The sequence below is a fragment of the Tenebrio molitor genome, chromosome X, assembly GCF_963966145.1.
Source record: "Tenebrio molitor chromosome X, icTenMoli1.1, whole genome shotgun sequence".
Taxonomy (NCBI): domain Eukaryota; kingdom Metazoa; phylum Arthropoda; class Insecta; order Coleoptera; family Tenebrionidae; genus Tenebrio; species Tenebrio molitor.
In genome coordinates, this window is record NC_091055.1 from 6,805,047 (window position 1) to 6,831,806 (window position 26,760).

A 26,760-nucleotide genomic window follows, 5' to 3' on the forward strand; every position below is an offset into this window, starting at 1 on the left:
TAATCCACGTGAATGGATGAGTGGTTTCCCCACTGGAATTTGCCACCGGATTTTAACCAACACAAAATTTACGACTAGTCGAGGTCCATGAGGAATTGCAGAAACCTGTAATATCGGTAAAAATATTTCCATTTCCATTCATGATTTTTCCATTAGAAAAATACCCACGAGGTCATGCAAGTACTTTCCCATTCAAGCCTGACCGAATATCGACAACAGAGGTGAGAAAATAGAGCGCGTTCACGTTTGGTTTCGGCGGGATTTGATTTGTACAGTCGCGAGCAATAAATTTTGGTCGCAAGTTCATTCTTTGACGCAATGGAAAGTGGGAAAGTGCTGTAATGTGAAACGGCCATAACCTCTAATAAATTCTATTTGTCTTGTCTTGTCAACTTTTTGGAAGTCCCAACCCAACTGGGTTGCTACCCTAACTTCTGACACGTCAGTCTCTATCAGCGAAATAATTTTTGAATGTTTAGAATAAAATTTAGACAATTTTTTTTAATTGACTTTTTATTGTCATTGGCTAGGGTCAATTAATTAGGATTAAGCAGGGAAAATTTTTAATTTGTGACAGTAGCGGGAAATTTCAAAATGACCTGGACGACCAACAATTAATGCTCGCGACTGTACAATTAATAAAAATGTTTGAAAATAACTGAAATCTTTATTCATTTAAACGTAGCAGAAAGTAAAATATAATTAGTACCTATACTATTGTAAACTTAATATACTTTGGTAGCAATCAATGAACGCAAACGACTTCTAAGCCTATTATTATTGTATATAAAAATACTAACAAAAACTCTATATCTATTACAATTGTCGTGAAAGTAATTACAAACTAAGTTTCGTAAAAAATGTTTGTAATTTTTGTATAAATACACCACAGACCTATACACTGATAGGTTACGAAGTCAGGTTGAAATTTTAAACCCAATACTGATTTCTACGCAGCATAATGTTTTTAGAGGGACACGTGGGATCGGACGCCTCGCAACTACTCCAGTCGTCCGAATGTTGCTCATCGACACCGTACGGATAACAAGCGTGTGATTCGAGCTCACTTCTACTCAACGGAGTGACTTTACACTGTGGCAGTGCTGCGGGTAGCGGTGGAGTAAATCCGTCTAAATGGTGCTGCTTGAGGGGCGACGGTGAAGCCAACAACCGGTCGGGGGGTCTGGGCAAAGGTATCGGTTGTAAACACTCTTCTTCTTTCTTCAACTCCTCCGCTTCCAAAGACCGACACTTAATTATTACGATGACGGCCACCCCCAGGATTACAACTCCGGCGACCATACTCACTGAAACATTTATTTGTTTTTTTTACAAATGTACACTCCCCTAGACCTCGTTCTTACCGATTAGGAAGTAGTCTCGCGTCATATTCGGACTGGCAAAGTGTAAACCGCCCTCGTGCCCAGCTGGATCGCTGGGCCCCGCCAGCGTTGAATAAATATCATTACTAATAGACGACTTTATGTTTATTTTCAACTCTCCGGCAGCCGGTTGGAAGATACTCGCAGCCAAAAGAAAAATCAATCGTTCCTGTATGCCGTTCCAGGGCAGCTCTATATTTTTCACGAACAAATAAATCAAACCGCTTTGTACCTCATCATGGGTGAACGTCGAAATCACCATGTTGAGAACGTTTCTTTTCTCCCCCGAACTCCTTATCACTTTCCTGACTTGAAGACATTGCGGCAAATGCGTCACGGTATATCGAGGGTTACTATTGGTCAGTTTTGCCAAAGGAGTTGCGTCGAGGACGCTCAGAGTGATCCGATTGTATTCTCCAGTCACTACGGTGAAGTTTCGGATCTGCATCAGAGGCTGAACCTTGATGGTGACGTCGACTTCGTTTCCCACCGAAGTATTCCCGGAGATAATCTCCCCTACCACTTGGAACGTGTCGTTGGCGGAAGTCATGTCAGTTTGTAAATACATAACGAAATCATTTTTCAGGTCGACTTGCGTGAATGCCATAGAGGGCGCGTCTTGCACATACAGCACACCACGTTTGGGTTCGCGTTTCACTCTGTATCGTATTTTGTACTTCTCTGCGTTTGTTTCAACGAAAAATTGTTTTTCTGACAGGAACACTACATCTGAGCCTTGTTGCAGATAAACCGGCAGTCCTGCCGATATATTGATATTTATAGGCAACACTATTATGTTAAATAATCTAAATTGGGGTCGGAACGTTTCGTCCCAAACTCTAAAATGAAACGAGTCTTTCAAAACGGAGCTGTTGTGAATGTAGACCAACATTTTATTATCGATGTCTGCTTGGGTGAAATATGTTACGGGAACTCTATCCGGCAGGAGAATCAGTCTGCCTTGAGAAGGTCCAGATATAACGTCGTATTTAATTTTTGACGGCGGAGTGTCCGCATCTTCTGTGGCTAATTCAAGTCTGGTGATTGTGTGTTCCTCCCCTTGCACAACAGTCAGACTTGGAGCTGGTGTGACCAAGTGAAATGGTTGATCATTGATCGGGTTAACAATAATAGGCACTGTTATGTTACACAAGATCACATATCCCGGTAGTAGATACAAGGAAAAATGAATATTGTCCCCTAACGAGTCGGAATGATCGTGTTCGTAATAAATCTGCCCCGATTCCAGCTGTTGTTGGGTGAAGGTGGTGATGTTATGATTGTGCTGTAGAAATATTAGGCCATGTTGAGGGGTTGTTGCCGATGCGTGTATTATCGGAGATCGAATTCCTGCATGATTCTCCAAAAAACTCACAACTCGAGATAAATTCAAAGGAACTGTGGTGATTCCGCCCTCGTTTACTGATATCTTCGGAATGCTGACGTACGCGTCTAAACCACCCGAAGATACAGATATGTCTATTTTCAGCACCTGAAACACGACTTTTAAGATTACATACTCGGTCAAAAACTTTAATACCAGCTCCAAAAAAAAAAAAACCGCAACAAAAACGTTGACAGGCGTTTGGTATTTTTTGGGGCCAGTGTTAAGCGTTACGCAAGACCGGACCTGATTGTGCAACGTTCGTGCAAGGTGGGCTTTCACGTCAAAAACAAACGAGTCGTTGGCGTACAAATCCGAAAACTGGTGTGTGTGCTCGTAGAAGACTTGACTGTTGTTTAGGTCGTTTTGGGTGAAAGTGGAGACAACTTTGAAGATGCCTCTCGATTCTTCGGATTCCATCATCAAGCGTCCCAGACTCGGTGGAGTTGTCACTTCGTAAGTAACAATTCTGGTGGGGTCTGAAACGGTGGTTGACAGATGCGAGGAGGTTAAAAACTTCCTCTGTAGAGGAAATATGTGGAGAGATTTGCTATGCAGTTGAAGTTGGATCGGTTTCGTCTTGATGTAAAAAGTGTACTCTTCGGTGGTGTGTAGGCCGTCGCTCACGTTAAAAGTGAACTTGGCTTCTCGCCCGTCTAAAAAATCAAATTTGTAATGCCTTCAGGTCGGATAGAAATCGATTACTTTGATTTTGGAAAACGATCATTTCCTTGTTGATGAGTTCTTGAGTAAAGTGACTAACTGAACTGGACAAATCGGACTTGAGGGAGAGAATTCCCCACCAACAATTCACAACTTGGTATTTGAGAGTGTCCCCGGGTCGATCCTCGTCGATGGCAGCTGCGAACAAACACCATTTCGCTAAGTACCAATTTGTACCAAGTTGAATAAAACAATTACGTAAAGTTACTCAAGTCGCTCACCTAACATGCTATTAGTTATAACTTCGACTCCGCCCTCCCACATTACCAGCCCTGTATTATTTACGAGTTTCGGTTTTTGGTCATTGACAGGGAACACGTTTACGTTTAAAGTGACAGGATTGCTCCTCTTTTGATTAATAACCGCCGTTAATTTCACCTCGTCGATCAAATTCTCGGAACCATCGTGCGCGTAACTTATACTACCACCCATCAATTTTTTATGGGAGAATTTGTTAACCTTGCTGCATCTCTTATCAATCTGTATGCACCCGTGTTGGGCGTCTTGCAAAATGGCGTACTGTAAATACTGCAATTGTAATTTACTTTTGTAGTAATCGGTCAGTATGAAAATATGCGAGGTAGAAAATGTGGTGACGCCGCCTTCGTTCACCGTTAAATTATTGCTTCCCAAGTAAATCTGTTCTGGGATTATCTCTACTTTCAGCACAACGTTATTTTGCCAAACTATTCCATTTGTGACGTTAAATACTATTCTATCTTTCGTTTGATTGGCGACTGACTGTATGTATAAAACTCTATTTTCGTTTATCAAGTCTTGCGTAAAGTAGTATACGTTGCTCGGTTCGTAATCCGAACGCTTTGAGTCCGTTAAAATACTTATGTAACCATTTTCTGGAGACTGATTCACGTAATAAAAAATTGCAGATGGTGGCACATTCAACTGTGAAATCTGCAAGAAAAAACAAAAATTTTAACTGTGAAAAATAAGTTAATACACATTACCTCTAGTATGTTTTTTGTAATGATAACACTTGTCGATTCCTCGACAGACAGTTTATTTACACTTTTGATTTCTAATGGTTCCCAGTAAGTGGACGGCAGTATTAAAACCCCTAACTGAGCTACGTTGACAGCATCTCGACATCGAACTGTCATTTCGATTTCATCTGCGTCAGCGTTTGATGCTTCATTTACGTAACTAACTTCGCCCAAGTTGATGTTTTCTTGAGTAAAATTTTTTAACGTCTAAAACATAGTAAAACCGTTGAAAAACTGCACACAAAATTTGTATTTAAAAAATATATCATTTCACTTTATCTACATTTTCAAGAATCGGTATGCAACCAACAATACTTTACAGGGACTCCCACAACTTTTACGATTGAATGTACAGATCTACTCTCCAAACAATATTGAACGGATCTGCATATGTAAATATGGTTTACGGTAGGTTATAATTTACCTTTAAATTATTTGTCATTGCCAGTCGACCGGATGTGGGTTGCGAGGTCACTTCATAAATCACGTCGACATCTGACGCAAACACATTAGTAGAATAGGAGAGGTTCTCTTCTGTAACAACGGCCAAACTACTCTGTTGCACGACTAGTTTCTTGTTATGATGAACATGTATGAAGGGTGCCGAGGCTTGGACCTCCAACACACCATTAACGTGAAACTTTCCATCAGTCACCCACAGCCTCACTTTCGCATATTCGGGACCCTTATGTCGAAATACGATTCGATTATTGTCGATGTCACTCTGTGTGAATTCTTTGATTTTTGCGGTTCGATTCCCGACAAAGTAGAAATTCCCATTCGGGGATTCCCTACATGTGTAGAGTATGTTTTTGGGGGTGGTTTCCAGATCAACGTCTGAATATTTTAAATCATTTCCTGAAACTACGCGTTCTCCACCGACGACCACGTGGAACACCTTGTCGATCGCCCTCACCGGGCTGTTGTCGTTTTTCAGGGTGATTTCGATGCTGAATTTGCCCACGTATTGGAAGTTTTCTTCGTTGGTTGAGAGCGCACAAAAAGTAAAGCTGTCCTGGCGAGTTTCCGAACCGTCATGTTTATAATGCACTTGTTTGTTTTTCAGTTCGTTCAGCGTGAAAAAATAAGTATCGTTTTTGATTGTGTCCGAACTTTTGACTTGCAAAACGCCATACTTGGGTTTTTGGGTGACGTTGAATAACAAATCTGACACCACTGCTGTTTTAATATTCAAATGAGTCAGATTAATTGTCCCGACTGAGCCTTCATCTATTAGTAAGGGCTCCGAATGAAATATCACTTTGGAGGAAATGTCCTCCGGGGGGTTGTACACAATGTTAAAAGTGTGAGTCACATTTTTGCAACCTGGCGACCGCACAACAAACTGAAAACTGTCATTCACATAAGAGAACGGTCTTTTATAAAACTTGTATTTTATATTTTTTGATTGTATGTCTTCTTGGGTGAACCCATCACAGGACCGCAACTTATAATTTGACATTGAAGAAAACAAAAATCCATAGAGTGGAGGCGACGTTATCACATAATATATAGACGTCGCAAGCGTCTTAATCGGCTGTGTATAAAACTCCAAGTATTCAGCCGACAAGGTTGCCTCCCATGTTTCATTTAAAAATAACAAAGACTTCTTGTTCACATTCAACAAAGAACACTTAACAAAAGTTAGTCTAAATGTATACAGAGATGATTTGTCTAGCGTCAGTCTAAACTGAAAATGGAAACCAAATTTGAACACAACATCATATTTCGTGACATTTTTACCTGAAATTCGTCAAAATCCGGTTTTGATGTTGTATGACGATATCTGACTCGATGCTGTTTCAGATCAATGTTCGTAAATATTTCTGACGACTCCCAAACGTTCATCGCTTTCTCGACTTCGATTAGGCCGAAAGAGGGTTTTTTGACGACATGAAACTGGACTTTGTGATCGACCCCCATCACGTTAGAAGTAAAGCTCAGGTTAAAAGGCGTTATAACCGCCGCTGTCTGGTGTAGAACGGTCAATCCCGTATTATTTTCCAGTCGCCAGTATTGTGGTGAAACGGAAACGCGAATCTTTGAAATGGGACTGGTCTCGATTCCGTCCGAGACTTGCAAAGAGATGGACGAATCGTTAATCGGTGAGTTATTATGATGAACGAACAAAATCTTCTTCTCTTCGAGATCTCTTTGTGTGAAAGACGAGATCTGAACCCCTTCTTTATTTTTTTGTTCGAAATGTCCGACATCTGACTCTACTATATTGTAAATAATCTGCTCTGGCGAACTATCGGGATCTTTGACTTTAAAAAGGTCGACATCAATAACTTTTTTCGTACCCTACAAATACAAATTGTCGGCTAAACTCTCGACGAAGATGTTCATCAATTCATGCAACATAAATTTACACTAAACTACATTTATTAGTAGTTTTTACTTCTACGATAATAAATCACACTCAGTCAGTTTAGTGTAGATTTTTTGATAAAGATGCAAATTGGAGAAAGATGCTGGGTTAATGATTAAAAACGGCAATTTGCATCTTTAAAAATAAAAATTGTTACGGTTCACTACTCACCATTTCAACTACAAACAGTTCATGCCGTACTTACAGCACATTCATCTTAAAAAATAAATCAAATAAAAAGGTTAAATCGTAGCCATACTCTGCCAGAATTGGGTCAAATCCAGAATTTCTCTCATTCAAACATTTTTATATTGATTGAAAACCTTTTTTTTAACGAATCCAATAAGACCCAATCCTCGTCGATGCACAAAAAATCGAGCATTTAACAGTTAAGTGCTGAAATACTGAAAAAATCGAAATCCGAAACAAAAAGTGACTTTTTGGAAATATGCAGCACTCTTGTTTTCGTCAAAAATATACCATATGACAAAAAAAAAAGTTATCCAAGTTACGAATAATAAATACCTGTTATAAAGAACTGTCACTTGCCCGTCACAATGATTTAAACATTACTTTTTATGGTTTCAAGTAAAAACCGTTTTGTAATAGTAATAGTATATTATTATGCGAGTTGCACAAGACAGTCTATTGTCGAACAAGAGGGTTTAGAACACAACGAGTTCAACATGCTTTGTGAAACGAGTGTAACATATTTTTCTATTTCGCCTTTGTTTATTTTTTTTAATTAAAAATATAAAATAATTATCTAGTGACTTTTATTTTAATGGCATTGGGTTGGTATTGATGAAGCAATGTCATTTCATTTACAATTAAATTTCAAATTGTCTCCCAAGTTTTGTTACAATAATAATCTACCCCCTTAATTGTTTATTTTGATCCAAAACATGGATTCACACTAAAAATTGAACTTTGTGCAACTGTTTTTCAATACTCTTTGTGACAGTGAAATAGAAAAAAATTGTTAGATATAATTATATTGTTACTATTTAGTGCTTCATGGAATAGTAAATTACAGTAATGACATTTCAAATAAAAACTTAGTGAAGACACTTGACGTTTGTTTTTCATGGATAACTTGGATGGCATTTATATTTGATTATACAGTAGGTACTTTTTGTATGGATTTCTGCGCGACTAGTATTAAGATCAACACATTTCCTATATTAATGACAGTACAAATAAAACTGTTACATTGTTTCGGTTAACATTCCAGAAAAAAAAACGACAAAAAAGTGTCGATACATACCAGTTGCTTCATAAAAAATAAATATTTATTTCCCGATGACATTCGGTTTTTGGTTGGTCATAATGAAATTATAGATCTCGACACACACCTAGTTTATTTTGCCAGTTTGGAATGAAGCAACCGATAGATCTACGAAACAAAATTAATAATGAGACATGCTGGTTATCTTCGGAAAATTACCTGTACAATGCGTAAAACGGTGGATTCAGAAGCACTCAGTTGTGGAAGATCGTTAACTGGTACTATGTTTGCAGATAAACTAAACCTAAATCTACCCTGTAAGTATCCTGGCAATATGAATGTTTTATCTGGGGAGAATTCGACTTCCAGTACTATAATATCTTGATAGTACTCTGACCCGTCGTGGATATAGTGAATTTTATCTTTCAAGATATCCGCAAGCGAGAACGAATTCTTCTCGTGGGGCCAAATGTCGACGGTCCCGTGCATGGGTCCTTCTACTACGTAAAAATTAATACCAGAATCTTTGATTCCGAACTTTTGGTAATCAAGGATCATGTATAGGTTATTGGTGGTTATAATGGCACTTTGGCCTTCTAAAACCCGCAAGGGCTCCACGGACAACAATTCTAAGTCTGTGGCAAGGCTGTTGTGTGAAAACACTTTATATCCTTCTGTGAAATTCAGTTTCACACAAAACTCTTCTTGGCACTGGCACTGAAAGGAATCTAGACCTTTCTGTACGCATACGCCGTCGCTGCAAGGATTTTGCAAACAAGGATAATGCCAAACGCAACCGGGCAATAGTCCTTCGCTCACATAAACATCGGACAGGCCCACTTTCATGTCTAATATTATGATGTGGCGCATGCACCCTTTGAAAGCGGCATCACAGTATTTACAACCCTTCGACATGGCCCGCGATCTCTTACTAGCTTCCAGACCACCCATGTACAAACTGTCGCTCAGCTGGAAACTGTGCCCGTGACTGTTCTTCTCGTTTTTCATTTTGCCGTCGACGCTGATCTCGATCAGCGTCGAACTGATGTGCACGTGTATTTTGTGCCAATGACCGTCTGACACGTATTCGCCATTTACAATCTCGGTGTTCTTCGTCTCGCTTTTGATTATACATCGAACGTTACCTTTCCATATCTCTATCAGGAAAAAATCGAGTTTTGTGCCACGACCAGTGCTGTAAAGCAAGATACTCTGCGTGCTTTTCGTTTTAACGTCGAATTGTATTTTGATCTCTTTCGAGTGAAAATTTCGAGACAACAACATGAACGCGTCGTCCTCGACGAAACTGATTGGGTGCTCGAATGTCGCCTCGAATTCGCTAGCACAGTTCCAGGTTATTCGCTGCACGATTGATTGTTGTTGGCGAAGCCTGGCTTGTTCAAGGACCATTACCCCGTTATAACTTAACTACAATAAAAAAAACTTCCCCTAATACCCGTTCAAACTTCAAGTCTCGATGATATAATCAATTTTATATACCTAATTATTAGATGAGTAAAATACTTCAATTTCACACAAACAATCCGAACGAAGGACATTATAAAATGAAGTGATGTCGGAAAAAAATTAAATCAAATCACCGCTGGTCCACATAATAATGACCATTTATAATTGACGCGAATTAAAAAATAATAATACGAAATTATATCACTGACAAAAAGTACGCACGGATTTAATTTTATAAAACTACCGTAATAGATATTATGTGAGACACCCTGTATATAATTTTGCACCTAGCAAGTGAATTTGGATGGATTTTTATCTAAATACTACGTTTACACGCACTTCGGATTTGATTGTGTCAATAATAGCATTGAATGTAGAATGCCATGTAAACCTACTAATCACGCGCAATCGCAGTCAATAATTTCAGGTGAAAAATTCGATTTTAAACATTCAAAGATACACACAGTGATCAATTTATAATTATAATCATATTTCTTCAACATTTGTTAAGGATGTAAATCTTAGAATCTCAGAATAGAAATATGAATCTAAGATTAGCAGTTTATTTTTGAGATACTTTGTGAGTCACAACTCCTATTTTGAAAATAAGAAATTATACATAAATTAAAGTAATTGCACTGTATTTTGAAAACATGTGCTAAATTTAAATGTTTTAAAATTCACGGTTTTTTCAAACAATCAATTAAATTGGACATTATATTAAAGTTTAATTGTTTGATAAAATTGGACTAGTTTCTACATTTAACATACCTCTGACAAACACCCTCTAAAGTTGTCAAGATGACCAAAAAAAATTTCTGAAAAGTTTCCATGTCCTCCAATGAATAACCCATAATGTATGTTTAATTCAAAAAATTGGCCAGGGAGCTGCTTTCTAAAATAAGAAATGACATTTTGATTTTTGTTGTGTCTCCATTATTAAGACTTACTGAACAATCTGTGCCCTATCAACTTGCATTGATAAGTTTGCTTCTCTCCTGTTGATTGACACATCATGCCACTTAAAATCATTTAATTTTAAATTATGCTGAGAGAGAAGCTCTGATTCTCCAGCTCCCAAGTTAATATTTATTTTGATTCTACCATTTTCCAAACGGACAATGCAGTAGTCAGTGGTGCCTGCTACCAACAATATTAAAGCATTTGGTAAAAGTGTTCGAAATCGAAAATGTATATCTGTTGAACTCTTTGCTTCTTGAAATGGCAATGATATATAGCTGCTACCATAAAATGATGCTGGAATAAGAATAAAGGTTCATTCATACACCAGAATAAACAGTTCACTCATAATACCTTGGTCTATGCACATACTTAATTGGAATAACAAACTGGGTAGCAACCATAACACAAATAATTTAGACTCCATGACAAGATCTTTTGTTTATGTCATATTATTTATTTTAGCAACACAACGCGTCAAAAAAAAATCAAACATACAAGATCTCTTTTGACAGAACGTTCCCACTTCATCATTCGCTGTTTCCATAGAATCCAAGAAAGACGGAGCTCCGACCACAGAATGTAACAGACAAGAAACCCAAATTTCTGGATCGTAGTGATAGTGCAAAGTTGGTAATAACCTTCAAGTATCATTTACACAGGCAACAACGGTTGTCATAGAATACAGTGGAGTACAGTTGGTAACCGTACCGAGGTGAAAAAGTGCATTTTTTTAGGTAACCGTGTTAAGTGTAGCCTGATTTGGTTGGTAAGCATGCGCGTTCGCTTTGTTTATAGCAGTGATTCCCAAATTTTTTGACAGCGCGACCCCATCTTGGTGATCTTTTCGTGTTTAGAGAAAACGAACCAACGAACAAATCACGATATAGTAATTCTTGATTAAATGTTTGGTAATTTTTAAGAAACTGGAGCAAAGGAAAATTATAACAGGAGTGAGAAATTACAATACTTCGATCACAATATATGCTTTCATGTGGTTCACACGTTTTTTTACATACAAATAAAGAATTTAACGATTTTACTTGATAAAAGATAACAGACAACATACTTTGTCTTGCGTTCACTATTTTTGATGGCTATAAAATATGTGATAAAATCTTTAAGATATCGTGCATTCATTTAAATGTATCCTCAAAGTTGGCGTTGAAGACTCGATTGTGAACGCCCTATACGGATAAACATTCTAAATAGAGCCTGTTTATTTTGAGAACAGCCTAGTGAGTCATCACGATCTAACAGGTGAACTAATTTTGTTATAACGGTTTTGAACAAACACGCGAAAATGGTGTAGAAAAATCTGAACTTAACATATTAATTACATGTGCCACTGGAGTACTAGCGCCTAAAAATTAAAAATGTAACGTCCGTTCAATGTTTGATTTCTGTACCAGTTTATTGGCATACTATTCTCAAAGCAAACGGACTTCTCTTTTGCTTTCATCTTACAGAACGGGTAAATTAATAGGCTTTCATATTAATAAAAACGCTACAAATACCAAGTTTTATTGGATTCTACAAAAACAGATTGAGTTATAAAAATTGTAAACAAAGTAATAGAGCATATAGATATGATAAACCAGTGAATAAAAATAGATGAAAGCACTAAAAAGGGTGATCAAAAATAACCAGTGCGTTTCATATAAAAATGTTTAGATAAATTTTCAAGTTTAACGCAGAACTAAGACCTAAAATGGGAGCGAGTCCTTTTAACTTTTGTCACATAAAACATGAGACTTTAAAAAAATACACAAAAAATAGAATAAACAAAAACGTATCTGGTTAAAGCTACTGTTCTAAAAGATGGCCGTGGGATTAACCAAAATTATTAATATTATGTAACTATACATGTCATTAGTAGCTAAGTATGTATTTACAAATATTAACGTAAGATTATTTACAATCGCGGTGGAACTTATGAAAAACTGACACAAACCACTACTTGTTACAGATCATTTTGACATAACGACATCGCTACTCAAGTACCACTCAATTTTACAACTAGTCAAAAATAAATATTTATTTTTGCAAAGTAGAAGTACTGATCTGGCAAAAATGCACATTTACGACTCAACCAAACCAAATGTCTTCAAAACTTGAACCGTTTTCGAACTGCCGGCATTAATGCAACAGCTAATCGGTCTCGGAGTCGCGTCCATCTTCGTTATTTGGTACTTCTTCGCCGTTTTCTTCATCTTCATCTTCGTCGTCGTCATCGCCTTCTGAATCCGACGAACATTCCGAGCTCTCCTCCTGAAAATTAAAGACATCTTTCAATCTTTGGATTTATCACGTGATAAAATAAACTGAACTGATGGCCGTGAAAAACAAAAGTCGATTCGTAGATTCTTTCGTGGTCGATCGAATTTTGTTTTTCGTAGCCAACCCGACTTTTTTGACTGCACGTGTAATTGCTTACGTCATCTGATTGAACCTGTTGTTGGCGTGACCTCGAGAACGCCTCCAACTCTTCTTTACTGAGGCTTTTTAAGAACTTTTCAAATTCGACGATGTATGCTTGCTTCTTCTTGACCAACTCCTCCTCGTATTTACGTTTTTCTTCAGTATTTAGTGCCTTCCACGCTTGAACTGGATCACTTTCACCTTTATAGAGCGTGGCAAAATATTTACAAGCAGATCTAAAAATTGTACTCATTAAATCAAGTCAGTTATTTTTTCTGGTTAAATAACGTACATTGGTGGTTGTTCCGGTTCGGTGAACTTAAGTTTGGTTGGTTGTGGTTTTTTGGGGGTCTTACGTTTTCGCGGTTTTCTACCAGATGCGCGACCGGATTTTCGGCCCTTCCGCTTCGACTGCGTTACCAATTTTCTTCTTTCTTCTTCTGGCAAAGAATCTAAGTACGTTTGATAGTCTTGCTTGTATTGTTCCAACAACTGCAAAAAGTCGTTTAAGTATACACTTTACAATATAGAAAACACACGGACCCTTATAACTTGATCTCTGTACACGTTTTGTTCTTCTTCAGGGCAATTTTTCCATTTTCCGGCAATATAATTCATTCTATCTTTTGGGTGTACTGTTTTAATTCCCTCACTTTGAAGCATAACTCTTGAATATAGAGCATACGCTGAGTTTGGCGGTTTAACAGGCTTCCCCAACGCTCGCTCTTTTGACAATTTTTCTCTTTTTGTAAGTATAGGCCTAACCTTATGTACTTGGAAATCTGGATACTTTGCTTTATAAGCTTTTACTTCCTCCTAATAAATCAGAAAATATAAATTATTTTTATTGTTTTAAGTGATCTGCAAATAAATAGAAATTCCAGGTCAACATCACTGAAACAACTCTGGTTGCATTTATTTATTGATCAACTCAGAATATTTTTTTTTCAATTAAAAAAAAACGCGTCATACCTGGTATCTAATGAGATCTTGTTCTGCTAAGTTAATCCAATATATCTTCTTCTTATCAGACATTTGTTTATACTGTTCTTTACACTTCTCTCTGAAAACACTTTTTTCCATTCCCGGTTCCATGTTTTTCAGTTCAGAAGCATAGTATAACCCGAAAGGTGTCTGACACTTCTTAGGTGGCCTTTCACCTGGATTTTTGTCTGCTTTTGGAGGCCGCCCTGGTCTTCTTTCTCCTTTCGGTTTCTCTTTTGCTACTTTTGGCTTCTCTTTATCAATTTTTGGCACCTTTTCTTTTTCAACTTTTGGTGTTTTTTCCTTTTCTAATTTTGGCGTTTTTTCTTTCTCCACTTTTGGAAACTTTTCTTTCTCTAATTTTGCTGGTTTCTCTTTTTCAACTTTATAATTCATTTTTTGGGGTGGCACAAATTCAGGGTGATTTTCACTGTAAATGCAACAATTTAATTCACACATAAACACACTAAGATATTACTTACGAAAATACTTTCCACTTTTCAAAATATTCTTCTTTTTTTAAAGCTGCCAACTTCTCATATTTTTCCTTTTGTTCTGGGGGTAGATTTTTATATATCTGACCCACACGTTTTGTAATATCACTCTAAAAGGCATCAATTTATATTTATTAAACGATCACAATTTTTATAATACCCTATCAAGACCAGGATTCTCACTAATAATTTGATCCTTTTTCTTTAAATAAAATAATAAGTACGATGAAAGAGGACGTCTTGGCATGTCAGGATGTTTCCTCTAAAAACCAAATCAATCAATTTCATCAAATTAAACATTACCATGACATACAGGTCTTGGAACATTGTTGTTAACTTTGGGCGCAGTAACCCAATCCTTAGCATCATTTAAAATTTCTCTTAGTAACCTAAACCTCCGTATTCGTTTTTGAACCTTCAACCAGGTTTCTTTGCATTCCTCAGCAGAATACATTTTAAAAGCTACCTAAAAGTGAGTTTCAACATCAAAATTTGCAGATACAAATAAAAAAAAAAACACTAACATTATCCCAATTTAATTTTTCTACCCGAGATCTATATGCCAATATATCTCTATCAGGTATATTACTATCCATTCTGTTGATCAACTCGATTATATCCTGATCTGGCCAAGTAATCTCATTCTTCTTGTCTATTGGAATAATGGGAGAATTAAACAGTTATAGCTAATGTTAAAAATGTACCTGGGTTGTGATTTTTTATGTTTTTTTGAAAAGTCTTCTCCATCTGAATCTCATTTACACCATTCACAGAAATCTGATCTTCATTTTCTTCATTTTCATTACTTGTAACACTGTCACTTTTAGTTTTTCTCTTTTTCACTTTGACCTTTTTTGATTCAGTTTCATCATCATTTGTTCTCTTGACTTTCTTTGGCACTTCCTCTAATCCTTCATTTTTCTTTTTTCTCTTGGGAGCCTTGGTGATCACAGTTTGAATGACACCATTATTTTCATCTTCACCATCTGTTACTTCTGATTCTGATGAATCTTCGCTTTCATTGTTTTTTCTGATGCTGTGTTTTTCTGAGAACAGTTCAATTTCTTTAGATTTTTTTGTTCGTTTGGAGCCCATGGTCAGCACACTGAAAACTAATTAATTAGATGTGACATGTTAGGTTAGAGGATCAAGAACTGCCAAACTTCGAATGAACGTGGCCAAAATTCGAAAAGAAATGATTTATTACAGTCAAAAGTTTAAAAATATGGACTATTTGTTGTTAAACTGTCAACATAAACATTTAAATTTGATTGTTTGGGTATGTTGAATGCGTTGACATATACCTCAACCACATCAAAGAAATAACCGTTCATTCTTAAATATGTTACACTTTTTACTAACCTCGCAATTTTGAGATGGTTTCTATTCGAGAATTTCAAAAAAATTTAGCTTTATTTTTCATTTACTTTTCAGGTATCCCTTACACCCCGCGGCGTCCACATTTGTTTGTGCATATTTAGTCCTACCAACCGTCAAACATGTATCTTTAAAAATTAAAAATCCCTAAAATACTAATAAGAATCAGGATTCACAACCTCAAGGCACTAGGTATTAGGTAACGTTAAAATGGTAAAGAAAGATTACTGAAAGAGGATCAAAAATCATATTTATATTTTTGGGGAACATAAAAAAAAATGACAATCGACCTTTCACAATAATTTATTGATGATTATGTTAACAATTTTAAGTACTAATTTACAATCAGTAAAAATCATACTTCACAGCCATAATATAATGGTAATATTTTAGCAAAGTGCATGCAATAAAACAAAGACACGTGATTGAAACGTCATATTTAGCCTTTCTTTAAGTACAGTAACTATACTGGCAGATTCATGTAAAGCTTTAATCCAAATAAAAATAAACACAATTAAACTAAATATAGCTAAATTAAACCATTATTGCAGAAATTATTTTGACAAATTTCCTGACTTGTGGAAACTTAACACTCTCATCTACAAACAATTATTGCAACTAAGACGCAATCTATTGATAATGACAGTTTACCTTGCATAAAATATACAACTATGGTTAATAATACTGACTTCTTATCAATACGCAATTTAAAAAATACGAATAGAATTCAATATTGTAAACTAAAAACAATAAAGCAACATTAAAAAGCTGGTCAATTATTTTCAGCATCAGTGTTATTATTAATGATAATAGTAATAATATATGTCTTATACTGAGGAAGTAGCGTAATTGTACACACTGTACAAACAATACCGTGCATGTTAAAGCTTGTAATAAATAACTTGATGACTAGACTTAATTCACAACAATTTTATATGATCGAGAAGGAATTCCAATGAAAAAAATTTGAAGTTAAACTTGATGCCCACTAATAGAATGGATTGGCTGTAAATCAAAGAAGTCAAAGTCATTAAATAGGGGTATTAGTAAGACATTTTGAAATCTGTTGAAAAGTATCTACAAAACAACGAAAAAACAAGCAACAATACTAAGAAAAACTTAAACAATATATAAACATTATTTTATAAAGTAAAGAAACGATAACAATTCAACTAGATCAAAAGAAACAGGACGAATTTTTTAATCTTTATAGACTTACTCTATGAGAACTTGCCCTTAGATCACTATTAGTAAAATCGTTTTCTTCTATACAAAGATCAGAATCTGAATCTCTGTTTGGTTTATTCTGCCCTTCCTACAAAAGGAGGCAAGCAAACGTATCGAGCGGTTAAAAATCTATAAAGCTGATGAACGTCTCACCTGAGTCATTTGCTCAGTGGTCGTAAGCAACCTCGCAATCGGATTACAACAAACTGGTAAAGTTTCGAGAAGAGTGGGGCGTGAGTGTGTGAGTAAAGGCTTCATATAACGCGTATCAAAGGAACCCCAAATTCTCGCCAGAAAAGCTTTCTCATTCAGTCGAGTCAGATCCGGCTCGGCGTTCTCGTTCCATTCATTTCTCGGAGTAGTACTTCCCTACAGGATCGTAAAATTATCACACGAATATAACATCACAACAGACACGTTCCAAAGTGCAATGACGTAATGTTAAAAGTTTTTTGTTAGACGATTTTAACATCACCATCGCACAATTTAATATTAATAAATACCTACCCCTGACGTATTCTCCATCGAATTGTAAACCTAATAATTAATATTGGGTTAAAAATTGAGGATTGTGATGCTAATGAAGTGCAAAATTAACGACCAATTTCAAATCACACTTACATTATGTCCTTGGTGCGACAAAGCTTCCGTCTCTTCGTCTATACCGACCCTGGAATCCCTTTAAAATGAGTAAGAATCGTCGGAAGAAAAATCAACTTACGGAATTTGAAACCAGTGCAACAAGTTCATAGTGGCGCCACCTTGTATAATCACGGTGATTATCACAATTAACGAAGTCGTAGTTAACATTGCTTGCCGTGCTTCTGACACGGTATTTCGTATTGCCAAGGCGAAAGACATTGCTCCTCGCAAACCTGCATTAAATTAAAAATGCAACAAAATACAATGTGACCAACAAAAAAAGAGATACGCAGTTATGAAAGGGCGTTTTGTCGAAACTGCAACAAATCAGTTTGTGTATCGTAAACCCGGTCACCAATTTTTTCGTTTCCATTCAAAAAGAGGACTCTGTCGTGAATATTTTATTTTCGAGTGAAAAACCCTTCGTTACAAATTAAATTCACGTAAATGCCGTAACTGACAAATGACGGTTTATTAAGTTACGCCGTACGTTTTCAGAAATTTTGTTTTCCCAAGTCGCCCATTATGTAATTTTTTTTTTATTGAGATATTGGACCATGATTATTAATTCTAGTTATTAATTATTCTCTTACCCGCGAAGAAGAGCATGTGTTGAAAGTTCGCCGGAATTTTCGGCTTTCTTCCCAGATTTAACAAGAAAGAGAGGGGATAAATGTTTGCTGCTCGACCGATGGCGGCGCAAGTCTATGTACGTGATTAAGAAAAAAAATTTTTCTACTCTTGACAGAACGAGGCTGCTCAAAAGGATACAAATCCAGTCAATATAAAAAGCGGGTCGAAGTGGTGCTTCGGAAAGGTAAACATTGATACACCTATGTATGAAAATATAAAATTTTCGGCTAAAAAATTTAGTAACTCGAACATTTGCTTGGTACGAATTCGTGTGTCGTCTGACAGATTATTGTACGTATAGTGAGCTTGACAAATACCACAGAATAGTACAGCAACAACTCCTAAAAAAAAAAAAAAATTAGAAAACTTCACTCCCAACAGAAAATTCGTTACCTGTCAATTCAGAAGCTTCAGCGATTAGGAAAGTGCTATAGGACATAAGCACAAAAAGCGCCGATTCTAAGAGAGGAAAATCACGAACTCTTGTAAATTTCGTCATGTAATATTTGTTAAGGAAAAACGTAGTTATTGATTTTTTTTATTTTTTTTGTAAATGTAATCAAATGTTATGGAATAGCAATTTAGTGACTTATCATGAACCATTTATAAAAAAAATGTTTTTGTTTGATTTGTTTTTAGGAAAGGATATCAATGCAGTGATGCAGCCCATTACAGCTCCAATGAGTAGAGAAAGCATAAAAATTCCGAAAAAATCTCCAACAGCCTTAAAAAATGCCTTAGTTTCAAATCCTCCAGACCTTGACTGGTACCTCTCCTCATAGTTCTGAATTGAACTGAAACAAACAATAATGTATAACAAAGATACATCTTTAATAAGATAAGAAGTATTTTAGCAACATCAAACACGTTAGAGATAAACAACAATTATTTTGTGTAGATAAGCTCAATTTAGACAATTGAGAGTAAAATCATTTTGATAACAATGACATTACAGTAACGAATAAAACATGCATAAATCTAAAATGGTTTTTTCTTTAATTAAGCCTATTAAACGTAATAGGTGAGGTGGATGAAGAAAATGTTCAGTGTTGCCAACTCAAATGAGAAGTATTAGTGGAAAATAGTCTTACCCACTGAGGACGATTGCAACAGCGTCATTGAGGACGCTCTCGCCAAAAACTAACGCATACAGATTAACATCTACGTGTAGGTCATTAAAAATAGCGAGAATTGTCAGTGGGTCAGTAGAAGAAATGAGGGCCCCAAAATACAGAGTATCCAGAAATGTGATACTGGTGGCTAATTTTGCAGGCATCAGTTGAACAAAGCCATACATCAGTGCTCCTACAATAAAGGACGATATGGTCGTACCAATTATTGCAAATGTTAGTATTGCGCCCAAATTACGAAAGAAATATTTCTGAAAATAGTCATTGAATTAGTTGTTACACCCATACCAAGCCTACCAAGCGACTGTTCTTTAAATAAATCAAATTACCCTCTTTAGCGAATATCCAGCGTGGAAAATGATAGGCGGTAAAATGATATTAAAAAATATTTCCGGATCAAATGTTGCTTTCAGATCGATTTCATTCTCGACGGGGTCGGCGATCTCTCCGCGAAAAGTATACTGAAACGTCTTGTTGCTCTTAATATAAGGCCCTTTAACGGGAAAGTGCAGAGATACAGTGTCTGGGGGCAAACTAGAATTGTACTTGGGGTCATCAGCAAACACTTGCATATTCAAGACATGAGATGGGCTTCCTGAATAGCGAATAATGGCCCCCACTATTAGCCCTAAAATCGAGTGTCGGGTTAAAAGTTGACCGGGGGAACGCTCCGGTGTCTTACCATAAATGACAGCGAGTCCAGTTTCATGGAGAAAACTAACCCTACGATGTTTAAACAACCATATTGTAAGTACTGTTAGAATCAAGAGGAACGTGTACGACAGTAAATTTAAACTATCTATTCGGTGTGTGGTTTGGGCTTTGGCATCCAGTTGTATGTCAGAGGCAGCCCCATCACAGTGTAATATCAAATAACACAATAAAAATGACGCGAACACAACCACACTTTTACACATTTTTCAAACGTAATTCTTGAACAAGGTAAATATAAATATCAAAACTACGGAATTTATACACTTTTAGCTATCTTTTTAAATCTATTTGTCATAATGGTTATTTATTAACGTTGGCAGCGCGACGCGAATGATCTGGAACTTGTTTATTTTGATAGAAGATAGAAGGCAATTTCGCACTGTACGGTTGGCAACGGTGGCGGCCTAATTCGGTTTAATCCTTGGTTTATGTTAAAAGCTTGCGTTAGATCGTTTCGAATGACTAAATAATTTCCACGGTAATAAAAGGAATTTCCATAGTAAACTATCTACCCATAAACAACCGTTTATAACTAATTTTATTCAGATCCCAGAATAGTTTTACGACATTGCTAAATAATGAAGAAAGAATTCGCACGGGTAAATTGCAACGGTAGTGTTATTAAATCGTAAATTTATTTTGGCAACTTAATTGTTTTAAGATAATTGTAAAAATCTTATCTATCATGATGAAGCTCCATTTTTGTTAGAATTTTTTTTTATAACAATGCTTCAACTCTAGACTGCCACCAACTTAGTTTATTGTAAAAAAAATCATTAATTTCATGATTTTTCTTATGTAATTTTTTACATGATATAAAACATGTTAGATCTTAAAAAAATTTTTTTTGATAAACTTGTTTCAAATTATAATCAATATTTGTAAGGAAGACAACATTGCTTTTTGTGAACATACATATTGGAATTACCTATGTATTATTTTTTATTACATAACTACCTACTTTTTCGCACGAACGTAGTAATAATTTAAGAATCTAGTAATGTTTTAATCACAAGTTAGCATAAAGCCAAAATTTATCATTTTAATTTTGGTTAATTCATCTGTTACTTGCGTTGTATTTCATCTATTTTTATTTTTATAAATTGTCCTGTAAGTCGAATATTTTTTTTTTGGGCAATAAAGAAAGAATATAAAAAGACGGCAGGGCATCGGAGATGAATTTATTTATCATTATCATTAGGAATATTTCTATCAAATAAAAGAATTAAAACCTATTCATTTCATTAAATGAGGAGACCTATTAAATAACATTGATAAAATTTGTTTTATACCACTGTTAAAAAAACTAAATTAAAGTTTGAATGGCGTAAGTTCAGTGAACCATTTACACGTGTTTTACAACTGATTTGTTACACTGAATATTAAAAAAAATCTCGTAGCTCCCGGGGCGATGAAATTTGCTCCACACGTTCCTAAAGTCACGAGCCGCCACTGGTTTAATTTTGTTTTACAAATACAAACTCGTTAAATATTGTTTTTTAAAATAGTAAAATATCATTCAAGGTTTATGTTGTACTGTTATCAATCTTTTCATTTTACATAGACTTATTCCACAAGGTTGTAATAAATAATTGATTTTCAAATTTGACCACCTGATCTTTGTCTAAAATCTGCTAAATTTAGTTCGATATTTTCGGGTTAGGTGGCGCTCACGTCCGACAAGTAATGATTTTTGTAATTTGTTCAATCACAAAAATAAAACAATGCAAAGTACGTGAAGGTGACGTCAGTTCTGTTAATTTTAATAATATGTACTTGAAATTGGAACAGATGGTATGTGTGGTATGAATTGCTTTTTGTTGTTCATACACTTAGGTTATAATTGTATACTTGTACTTTTTTTAACAAACGGGAATAAAATCACAATTTAATAAAGTGCAACTTAATCGCAGACGTAAGAATCATGCAGTGGCAACAAAACTGTTTCAAGTATACGCTCAATTTTGACATATCATATACGCTCCGTCTAGTCCACCTGTTTGCATTTAAGTCACTTAAGTTTCCAAGTACAAAGTCCAAAGTTCTAAAATACAGTGTTTGTGTGTGATTAAATATTGGTTATTAACTCCCAAATCTTGGATGTTTCATCGCATTTGAGTTGCAAAGAGGTGTACATTAAATAATCCAGCTGTAAGAGTCATAGCTGACCTCATTTTATTTTATAAGTGTATATTTCGTATTTTATTGTCTTACATCAAGAATGTTGCGTATTGTTAAGTTTTGTGTCCAAAATGAAACCAAGCTCCAAAATGCTGCCCTTAAAAGGTATTTCTTTTTGTCTTGTCTTCGAATTGTCTTGTCCCCTTCCACCTCCTGTTGCTGTACATGTAATTGCTGCAATATTTTTGTTTGTATAGATTTATTGCTACCACCTCGGTACAATGCAAAACTGTACAGAACACAGAAAAAACCCCCGCAGCCCAGACTGAAAACCATTCATTCGTGATGCACCTGTTCCGGGGCCAATTAGAGAGCCGTCAGGTTTTTCCGTATCCAGATGTTTTGACAGACGAGCAACGAGACACCTTGAAGATGCTTGTTGACCCAGTATCAAAATTTTTTGAGGTTAGATTTTTTTTTAAATCTGATAAGATTTGTTTCTGTTTTGATCATCTATCAGTTATTTATGCGAAACACGATGTTCGTGTTATAGGAAGTGAATGATCCGGCGAAAAACGATGCCGAAGAGAAAGTCGAGGAAAAGGCGTTGAACGGGTTGTGGGAGTTGGGAGCTTTCGGGTTGCAAGTGCCCCAAGATTTGGGAGGCCTGGGGCTGACGAATACACAATACACTAGATTGGTGGAAATTGTGGGGGGGCACGATTTGGGCGTGGGGATTACTTTGGGCGCCCATCAGTCCATCGGGTTCAAAGGGATCTTATTGGTAGGGACTCCAGAACAGAAAGCAAAATATTTACCAAGAGTTACTTCAGGTGAATTTGCTGCTTTTTGTTTGACTGAACCGTCTTCAGGCTCGGACGCCGGTTCCATAAAGTAAGTACAAATAATTGTGTCATTGTCATTAAAAACGGTCAATTGTCACGCCAAGAATTTTTTAAAAATGAGGACATTTTGGACCAAAAAAATGAATTAAGTAATCAATAAAAGTTTTTTTTTTTTTTTGGCAAAAATGCCATTTATATCACAAATTTATATTTGTTTTTATATGATCCACTTATCTTATAAAATTTCCTAGTTGGAAACATTTTTAAATTTACGGAACTCGTGCAGTCTTGTTATCAACTGAATGACCTCTGTAAATTAAAGAAACGTCCTATGCACATTACATTACCATTATATATTTGTAATTTTGTAAATGTAACATTTTAAATTTTTTATAAAGAAATAATCATAAAATCACATACTTATATCTAAAACAATTTTTATCAAGTTAGCTTTGCGACATTTTATTTTCGTAGAAGTACGTCGTAACTTGATTTGTAAAGTTTAGAGTTTGAGGTTAGAAAGATTTGAAAAGAGGTAGACGTTTATTTTGTAAATGTAAAATGTTGATAATTAAAGGACTGTAGAAACCGATGTCCTTGTTACCATAACTACAAAGCCACTCGTCTCTTCGTGTTTTCGTAACGATTTCTAAAAAACATGATCTACGTCAAGACAAACATTTTTTTAGACACGAGATTTGAAAAAAATGTATTAGTTCTTTTTAATAGAGGAAAATAAAAAACATTGGTGACTGTCGAAGCTGAGTTCTCGCGACGCGTCAGAGTACGAAACTTCCGGTGAAGGACTATTTTTTTTTTAGAATATTATATATTTTTTAGAATATAATTAGAATAAATTTGATTCCATCTTATTCATTTGGATTTTAAAGAAACTGCATGTTAATACATACTTAGGTGAATAACAGATCGATGAGTGACTAATCAAAATACTTCCCGATTTACATCTACAAAGTTATGTTAATGAGTAATTTACATAAACACAGTAATTGAATCCGTGCGCGCTGTTAGTCTATTCAGCATAAAAAATTAACCAACTCTTACGTTGTCAGTAGTTACGGCCACAATTGGTGCGTTGCTATGTGTTCCGCTTTGAGAAGCAAAATCTAAATTCTATGAGCTGTCTGAATCTGTAACATCTTTGATGAATTCGAGCGAATAATCTCGTTTTTATGACCCAAAAAAAATTTGGAAGCCCTGTTAACCACGAGTCAACTCGTAGATTGACTCGAATAATCTTGAAAAGTCGAAAAAAAATTAAATTTGATGGTCGTATAGTACTTATTTGATAGTTGAAACCGTATGAATCTATCTACGAATCGACTTTTGTTTTTCACGATCAACCCGGCTTTTTGATTTGCACAGGAGTCGAGCCGTCTTGTCTCCCGACGGCAAACACTACATCCTCAACGGTTCGAAAATCTGGATAAGCAACGGCGGTCTGGCCGAAATAATGACAGTCTTCGCCCAAACTCCCGTAACTGATGCCAAAACGGGGAAGACAGTCGACAAAGTGACCGCTTTCATCGTGGAGCGGTCGTTCGGCGGCGTCACCAACGGCCCGCCGGAGAAGAAAATGGGAATCAAAGCTTCCAACACCGCCGAAGTGTACTACGAAGATGTGAAAATTCCAGTTGAGAACGTCCTGGGCGGAGTGGGTAACGGTTTCAAAGTCGCCATGAACATCTTGAACAACGGACGGTTCGGAATGGCGGCCGCGTTGTCCGGGACGATGCGCGCGTGCATCAAAAAATCCGTAGAGTTTGCAACACAGCGACAACAATTCGGAAAGAGGATCGACTCGTTCGGAACAATTCAAGAGAAGATCGCGAGGATGGCCATGTTGCAGTACATCACCGAATCGATGGCTTACATGATCTCGGCCAACATGGACGTTGGCTCTAAAAACTACCACCTAGAGGCCGCCATCTCCAAGGTGAGGGAGCTTGGAGAAAAAAGTAAACCTTGCTTTGAACCAAATTTGTCAAAACTCCTATATCAATAATTCCCTGGCTGTAGCTTTATATGGCAATTCATTTTTATGTTGTTTTTTTTTGGTCCTTCGCTTTGCAATCGCTTGCCCAGATACCCGATTATTTTTTGAATAATACAACAACAAAAATTAAAGTATGTACTTAAATTAAACATCAGCTTTGGTAATACTGTTTAAAAAAAATCCCCCCCACAGTTATGTTTTTGCGCCACCACTGCTGAAAATATTCTGGGCAGACTTTGACGACTCACTATCCTGTTTTGGGGGGGGTGGGGGGTGATAAGTCTGCCTATTCAAATTTTATTGTAAATTTCTCTTGTCAATAAGTGTTGTCAAAGAATATCAGAATTTGTCTGACAGAAAGAAAAGGTAAACATATTGTTTTGGAGTCTTGAAATTTTTGCAGATCAACCTCCATAAAAATTGTCAGTTGTAAAAAATGTGCAGAGAGACGAGTCGACACTTGGAAATTCACAGAAATAATAATAAATAATTACATTTTGAAAATGGGGAGCACGGAATGTTTCCCAACGTTTCTGAAACAATTTATTTACAGTGTTTCGCCTCGGAATCGGCGTGGTACGTGTGCGACGAAGCCATCCAGATCATGGGCGGGATGGGCTTTATGAAAGAAACCGGATTAGAGCGCGTGATGAGGGATATACGGATTTTCCGAATTTTCGAAGGGACCAACGATATATTGCGCCTTTTCGTTGCCTTAACCGGTGAGTCGATCGAATTTATTTGTTAATAATTTTTTTGTTCATTTATTCTCTAGGGATTCAGTATGCCGGTGCTCACTTGAAAGAGTTGCAAAATGCCTTCAAAAACCCTGCGGCCAATCTAGGACTCATTTTCGAAGAGGCCTCCAAGCGAGTGGTCCGATCGGTCGGATTGGCCTCGCCGCCGGCACTAAATCACTTCGTACACAGAGACCTAGCCAATCCTGCGACGCAATTAGCCAAAGTATTTGTCCAAAGCGGAGTTGATAGTTCGATCGATTTTTTTTTTTTTGGTTGTAGAAAATCGATGCGTTCGGACAAGCCGTAGAAATGGTCTTGATTAAGTACGGGAAAGGTATCGTCGACGAACAATTTATATTGAACAGGTTAGCCAACTCGGCTATCGATGTGTACACCAGTGCCGTGGTCCTTTCCAGGGCTAGTACTTCTTTGGACAAAGGTCTTCCCACCGCCAATCACGAAAAGCTGATGACGGAAGCTTGGGTCCTAGAGGTAGATCGCCGCCACCAGTTTGTCGTTTGTTGTGTTGACTGTGTGCTTCCAGGCTTGCGAAAGAGTCGACGCTAATCTTAAGGCCATCGCTACCGGCAAGAATTTGGACAATTTTACAAAACTGAGTCACATCTCGAAGAACATATGTGAATCGACAGGAGTCGCTCAACTTAATCCTTTAAATTTCTAAACTATTTATTTTTATTTGTTTATTATTATTTTAAGTCAGCTTTTGACTGTAAAGAATTTTTTTATAATAAAACCTTGACATCAAGTGCACCTTGTTTGGGAAAAAGCAAAAGTATGGCAAAATAAACAACACGTTTTTGTAAACAGTTATTTTATTTTGTATTTATGGAGCAATAAATAAAATTTGAAGTTCTACAACAAATGAAACTTGTACTATGGGA

At 36.3% G+C, this 26,760-nt stretch overlaps 4 protein-coding genes and 1 long non-coding RNA gene across 13 annotated transcripts; 2 read left to right on the forward strand and 3 right to left on the reverse strand.

The window, feature by feature from the left end:
• The first annotated feature begins 78 nt into the window (after nt 1-78).
• On the forward strand, nt 79-1,476 carry LOC138140077 (uncharacterized). Its single transcript, XR_011162436.1, has 2 exons — nt 79-221; nt 972-1,476. It is a non-coding gene; the product is annotated as an uncharacterized lncRNA (long non-coding RNA).
• On the reverse strand, nt 648-11,199 carry kon (chondroitin sulfate proteoglycan 4-like protein). 4 transcript variants are annotated; one of them, XM_069060768.1, is made up of 12 exons: nt 10,871-11,199; nt 10,507-10,813; nt 10,328-10,451; nt 8,309-9,517; nt 6,234-6,794; nt 4,915-6,180; nt 4,455-4,697; nt 3,711-4,401; nt 3,472-3,627; nt 3,013-3,422; nt 1,365-2,874; nt 648-1,307 (listed from the first exon to the last, which is right to left on the reverse strand). In XM_069060768.1, exons 1-12 carry the CDS (start codon nt 10,941-10,943, stop codon nt 931-933), a joined length of 6,927 nt encoding a protein of 2,308 aa, XP_068916869.1. In that variant the 5' UTR covers nt 10,944-11,199; the 3' UTR covers nt 648-930. The 4 variants fall into 4 exon arrangements, with proteins under 4 accessions (XP_068916869.1, XP_068916870.1, XP_068916872.1 ...); XM_069060769.1 differs by lacking the exons at nt 10,328-10,451; nt 10,507-10,813; nt 10,871-11,199 and adding an exon at nt 8,129-8,257 and having other exon boundaries at nt 8,309-8,451; XM_069060771.1 differs by lacking the exons at nt 8,309-9,517; nt 10,328-10,451; nt 10,507-10,813; nt 10,871-11,199 and adding exons at nt 7,033-7,077; nt 8,129-8,232.
• An 825-nt stretch (nt 11,200-12,024) lies between these two features.
• Nucleotides 12,025-15,927, reverse strand: LOC138140073 (nucleolar transcription factor 1-A-like). Of its 2 annotated transcripts, none has more exons than XM_069060779.1 (11): nt 15,778-15,927; nt 15,120-15,520; nt 14,940-15,067; nt 14,729-14,881; nt 14,576-14,677; nt 14,404-14,525; nt 13,910-14,351; nt 13,481-13,753; nt 13,230-13,429; nt 12,954-13,173; nt 12,025-12,787 (listed from the first exon to the last, which is right to left on the reverse strand). In XM_069060779.1, the coding sequence occupies exons 2-11, from the start codon at nt 15,508-15,510 to the stop codon at nt 12,668-12,670; spliced, it is 2,151 nt and encodes a 716-aa protein (XP_068916880.1). In that variant the 5' UTR covers nt 15,511-15,520; nt 15,778-15,927; the 3' UTR covers nt 12,025-12,667. The 2 variants fall into 2 exon arrangements, with proteins under 2 accessions (XP_068916880.1, XP_068916881.1); XM_069060780.1 differs by having other exon boundaries at nt 15,120-15,527; nt 15,778-15,908.
• Nucleotides 15,928-16,079: 152 nt separating this feature from the next.
• On the reverse strand, nt 16,080-20,530 carry Nhe3 (Na[+]/H[+] hydrogen exchanger 3). Of its 4 annotated transcripts, none has more exons than XM_069060782.1 (13): nt 20,107-20,530; nt 19,754-20,052; nt 19,386-19,675; nt 18,942-19,088; nt 18,688-18,791; nt 18,433-18,635; nt 18,255-18,366; nt 17,741-17,894; nt 17,641-17,689; nt 17,527-17,556; nt 17,173-17,388; nt 17,012-17,107; nt 16,080-16,797 (listed from the first exon to the last, which is right to left on the reverse strand). In XM_069060782.1, exons 1-13 carry the CDS (start codon nt 20,339-20,341, stop codon nt 16,765-16,767), a joined length of 1,968 nt encoding a protein of 655 aa, XP_068916883.1. In that variant the 5' UTR covers nt 20,342-20,530; the 3' UTR covers nt 16,080-16,764. The 4 variants fall into 4 exon arrangements, with proteins under 4 accessions (XP_068916883.1, XP_068916882.1, XP_068916884.1 ...); XM_069060781.1 differs by having other exon boundaries at nt 17,641-17,698; XM_069060783.1 differs by lacking the exon at nt 17,527-17,556 and having other exon boundaries at nt 17,641-17,698; nt 20,107-20,529.
• Nucleotides 20,531-21,797: 1,267 nt separating this feature from the next.
• Acadvl (Acyl-CoA dehydrogenase very long chain) lies at nt 21,798-26,683 on the forward strand. Of its 2 annotated transcripts, none has more exons than XM_069060186.1 (8): nt 21,798-21,932; nt 22,517-22,724; nt 22,813-23,153; nt 24,488-25,058; nt 25,672-25,840; nt 25,894-26,081; nt 26,138-26,350; nt 26,403-26,683. In XM_069060186.1, exons 2-8 carry the CDS (start codon nt 22,605-22,607, stop codon nt 26,538-26,540), a joined length of 1,740 nt encoding a protein of 579 aa, XP_068916287.1. In that variant the 5' UTR covers nt 21,798-21,932; nt 22,517-22,604; the 3' UTR covers nt 26,541-26,683. The 2 variants fall into 2 exon arrangements, with proteins under 2 accessions (XP_068916287.1, XP_068916286.1); XM_069060185.1 differs by lacking the exon at nt 21,798-21,932 and adding an exon at nt 22,000-22,424.
• Nucleotides 26,684-26,760: the final 77 nt, after the last annotated feature.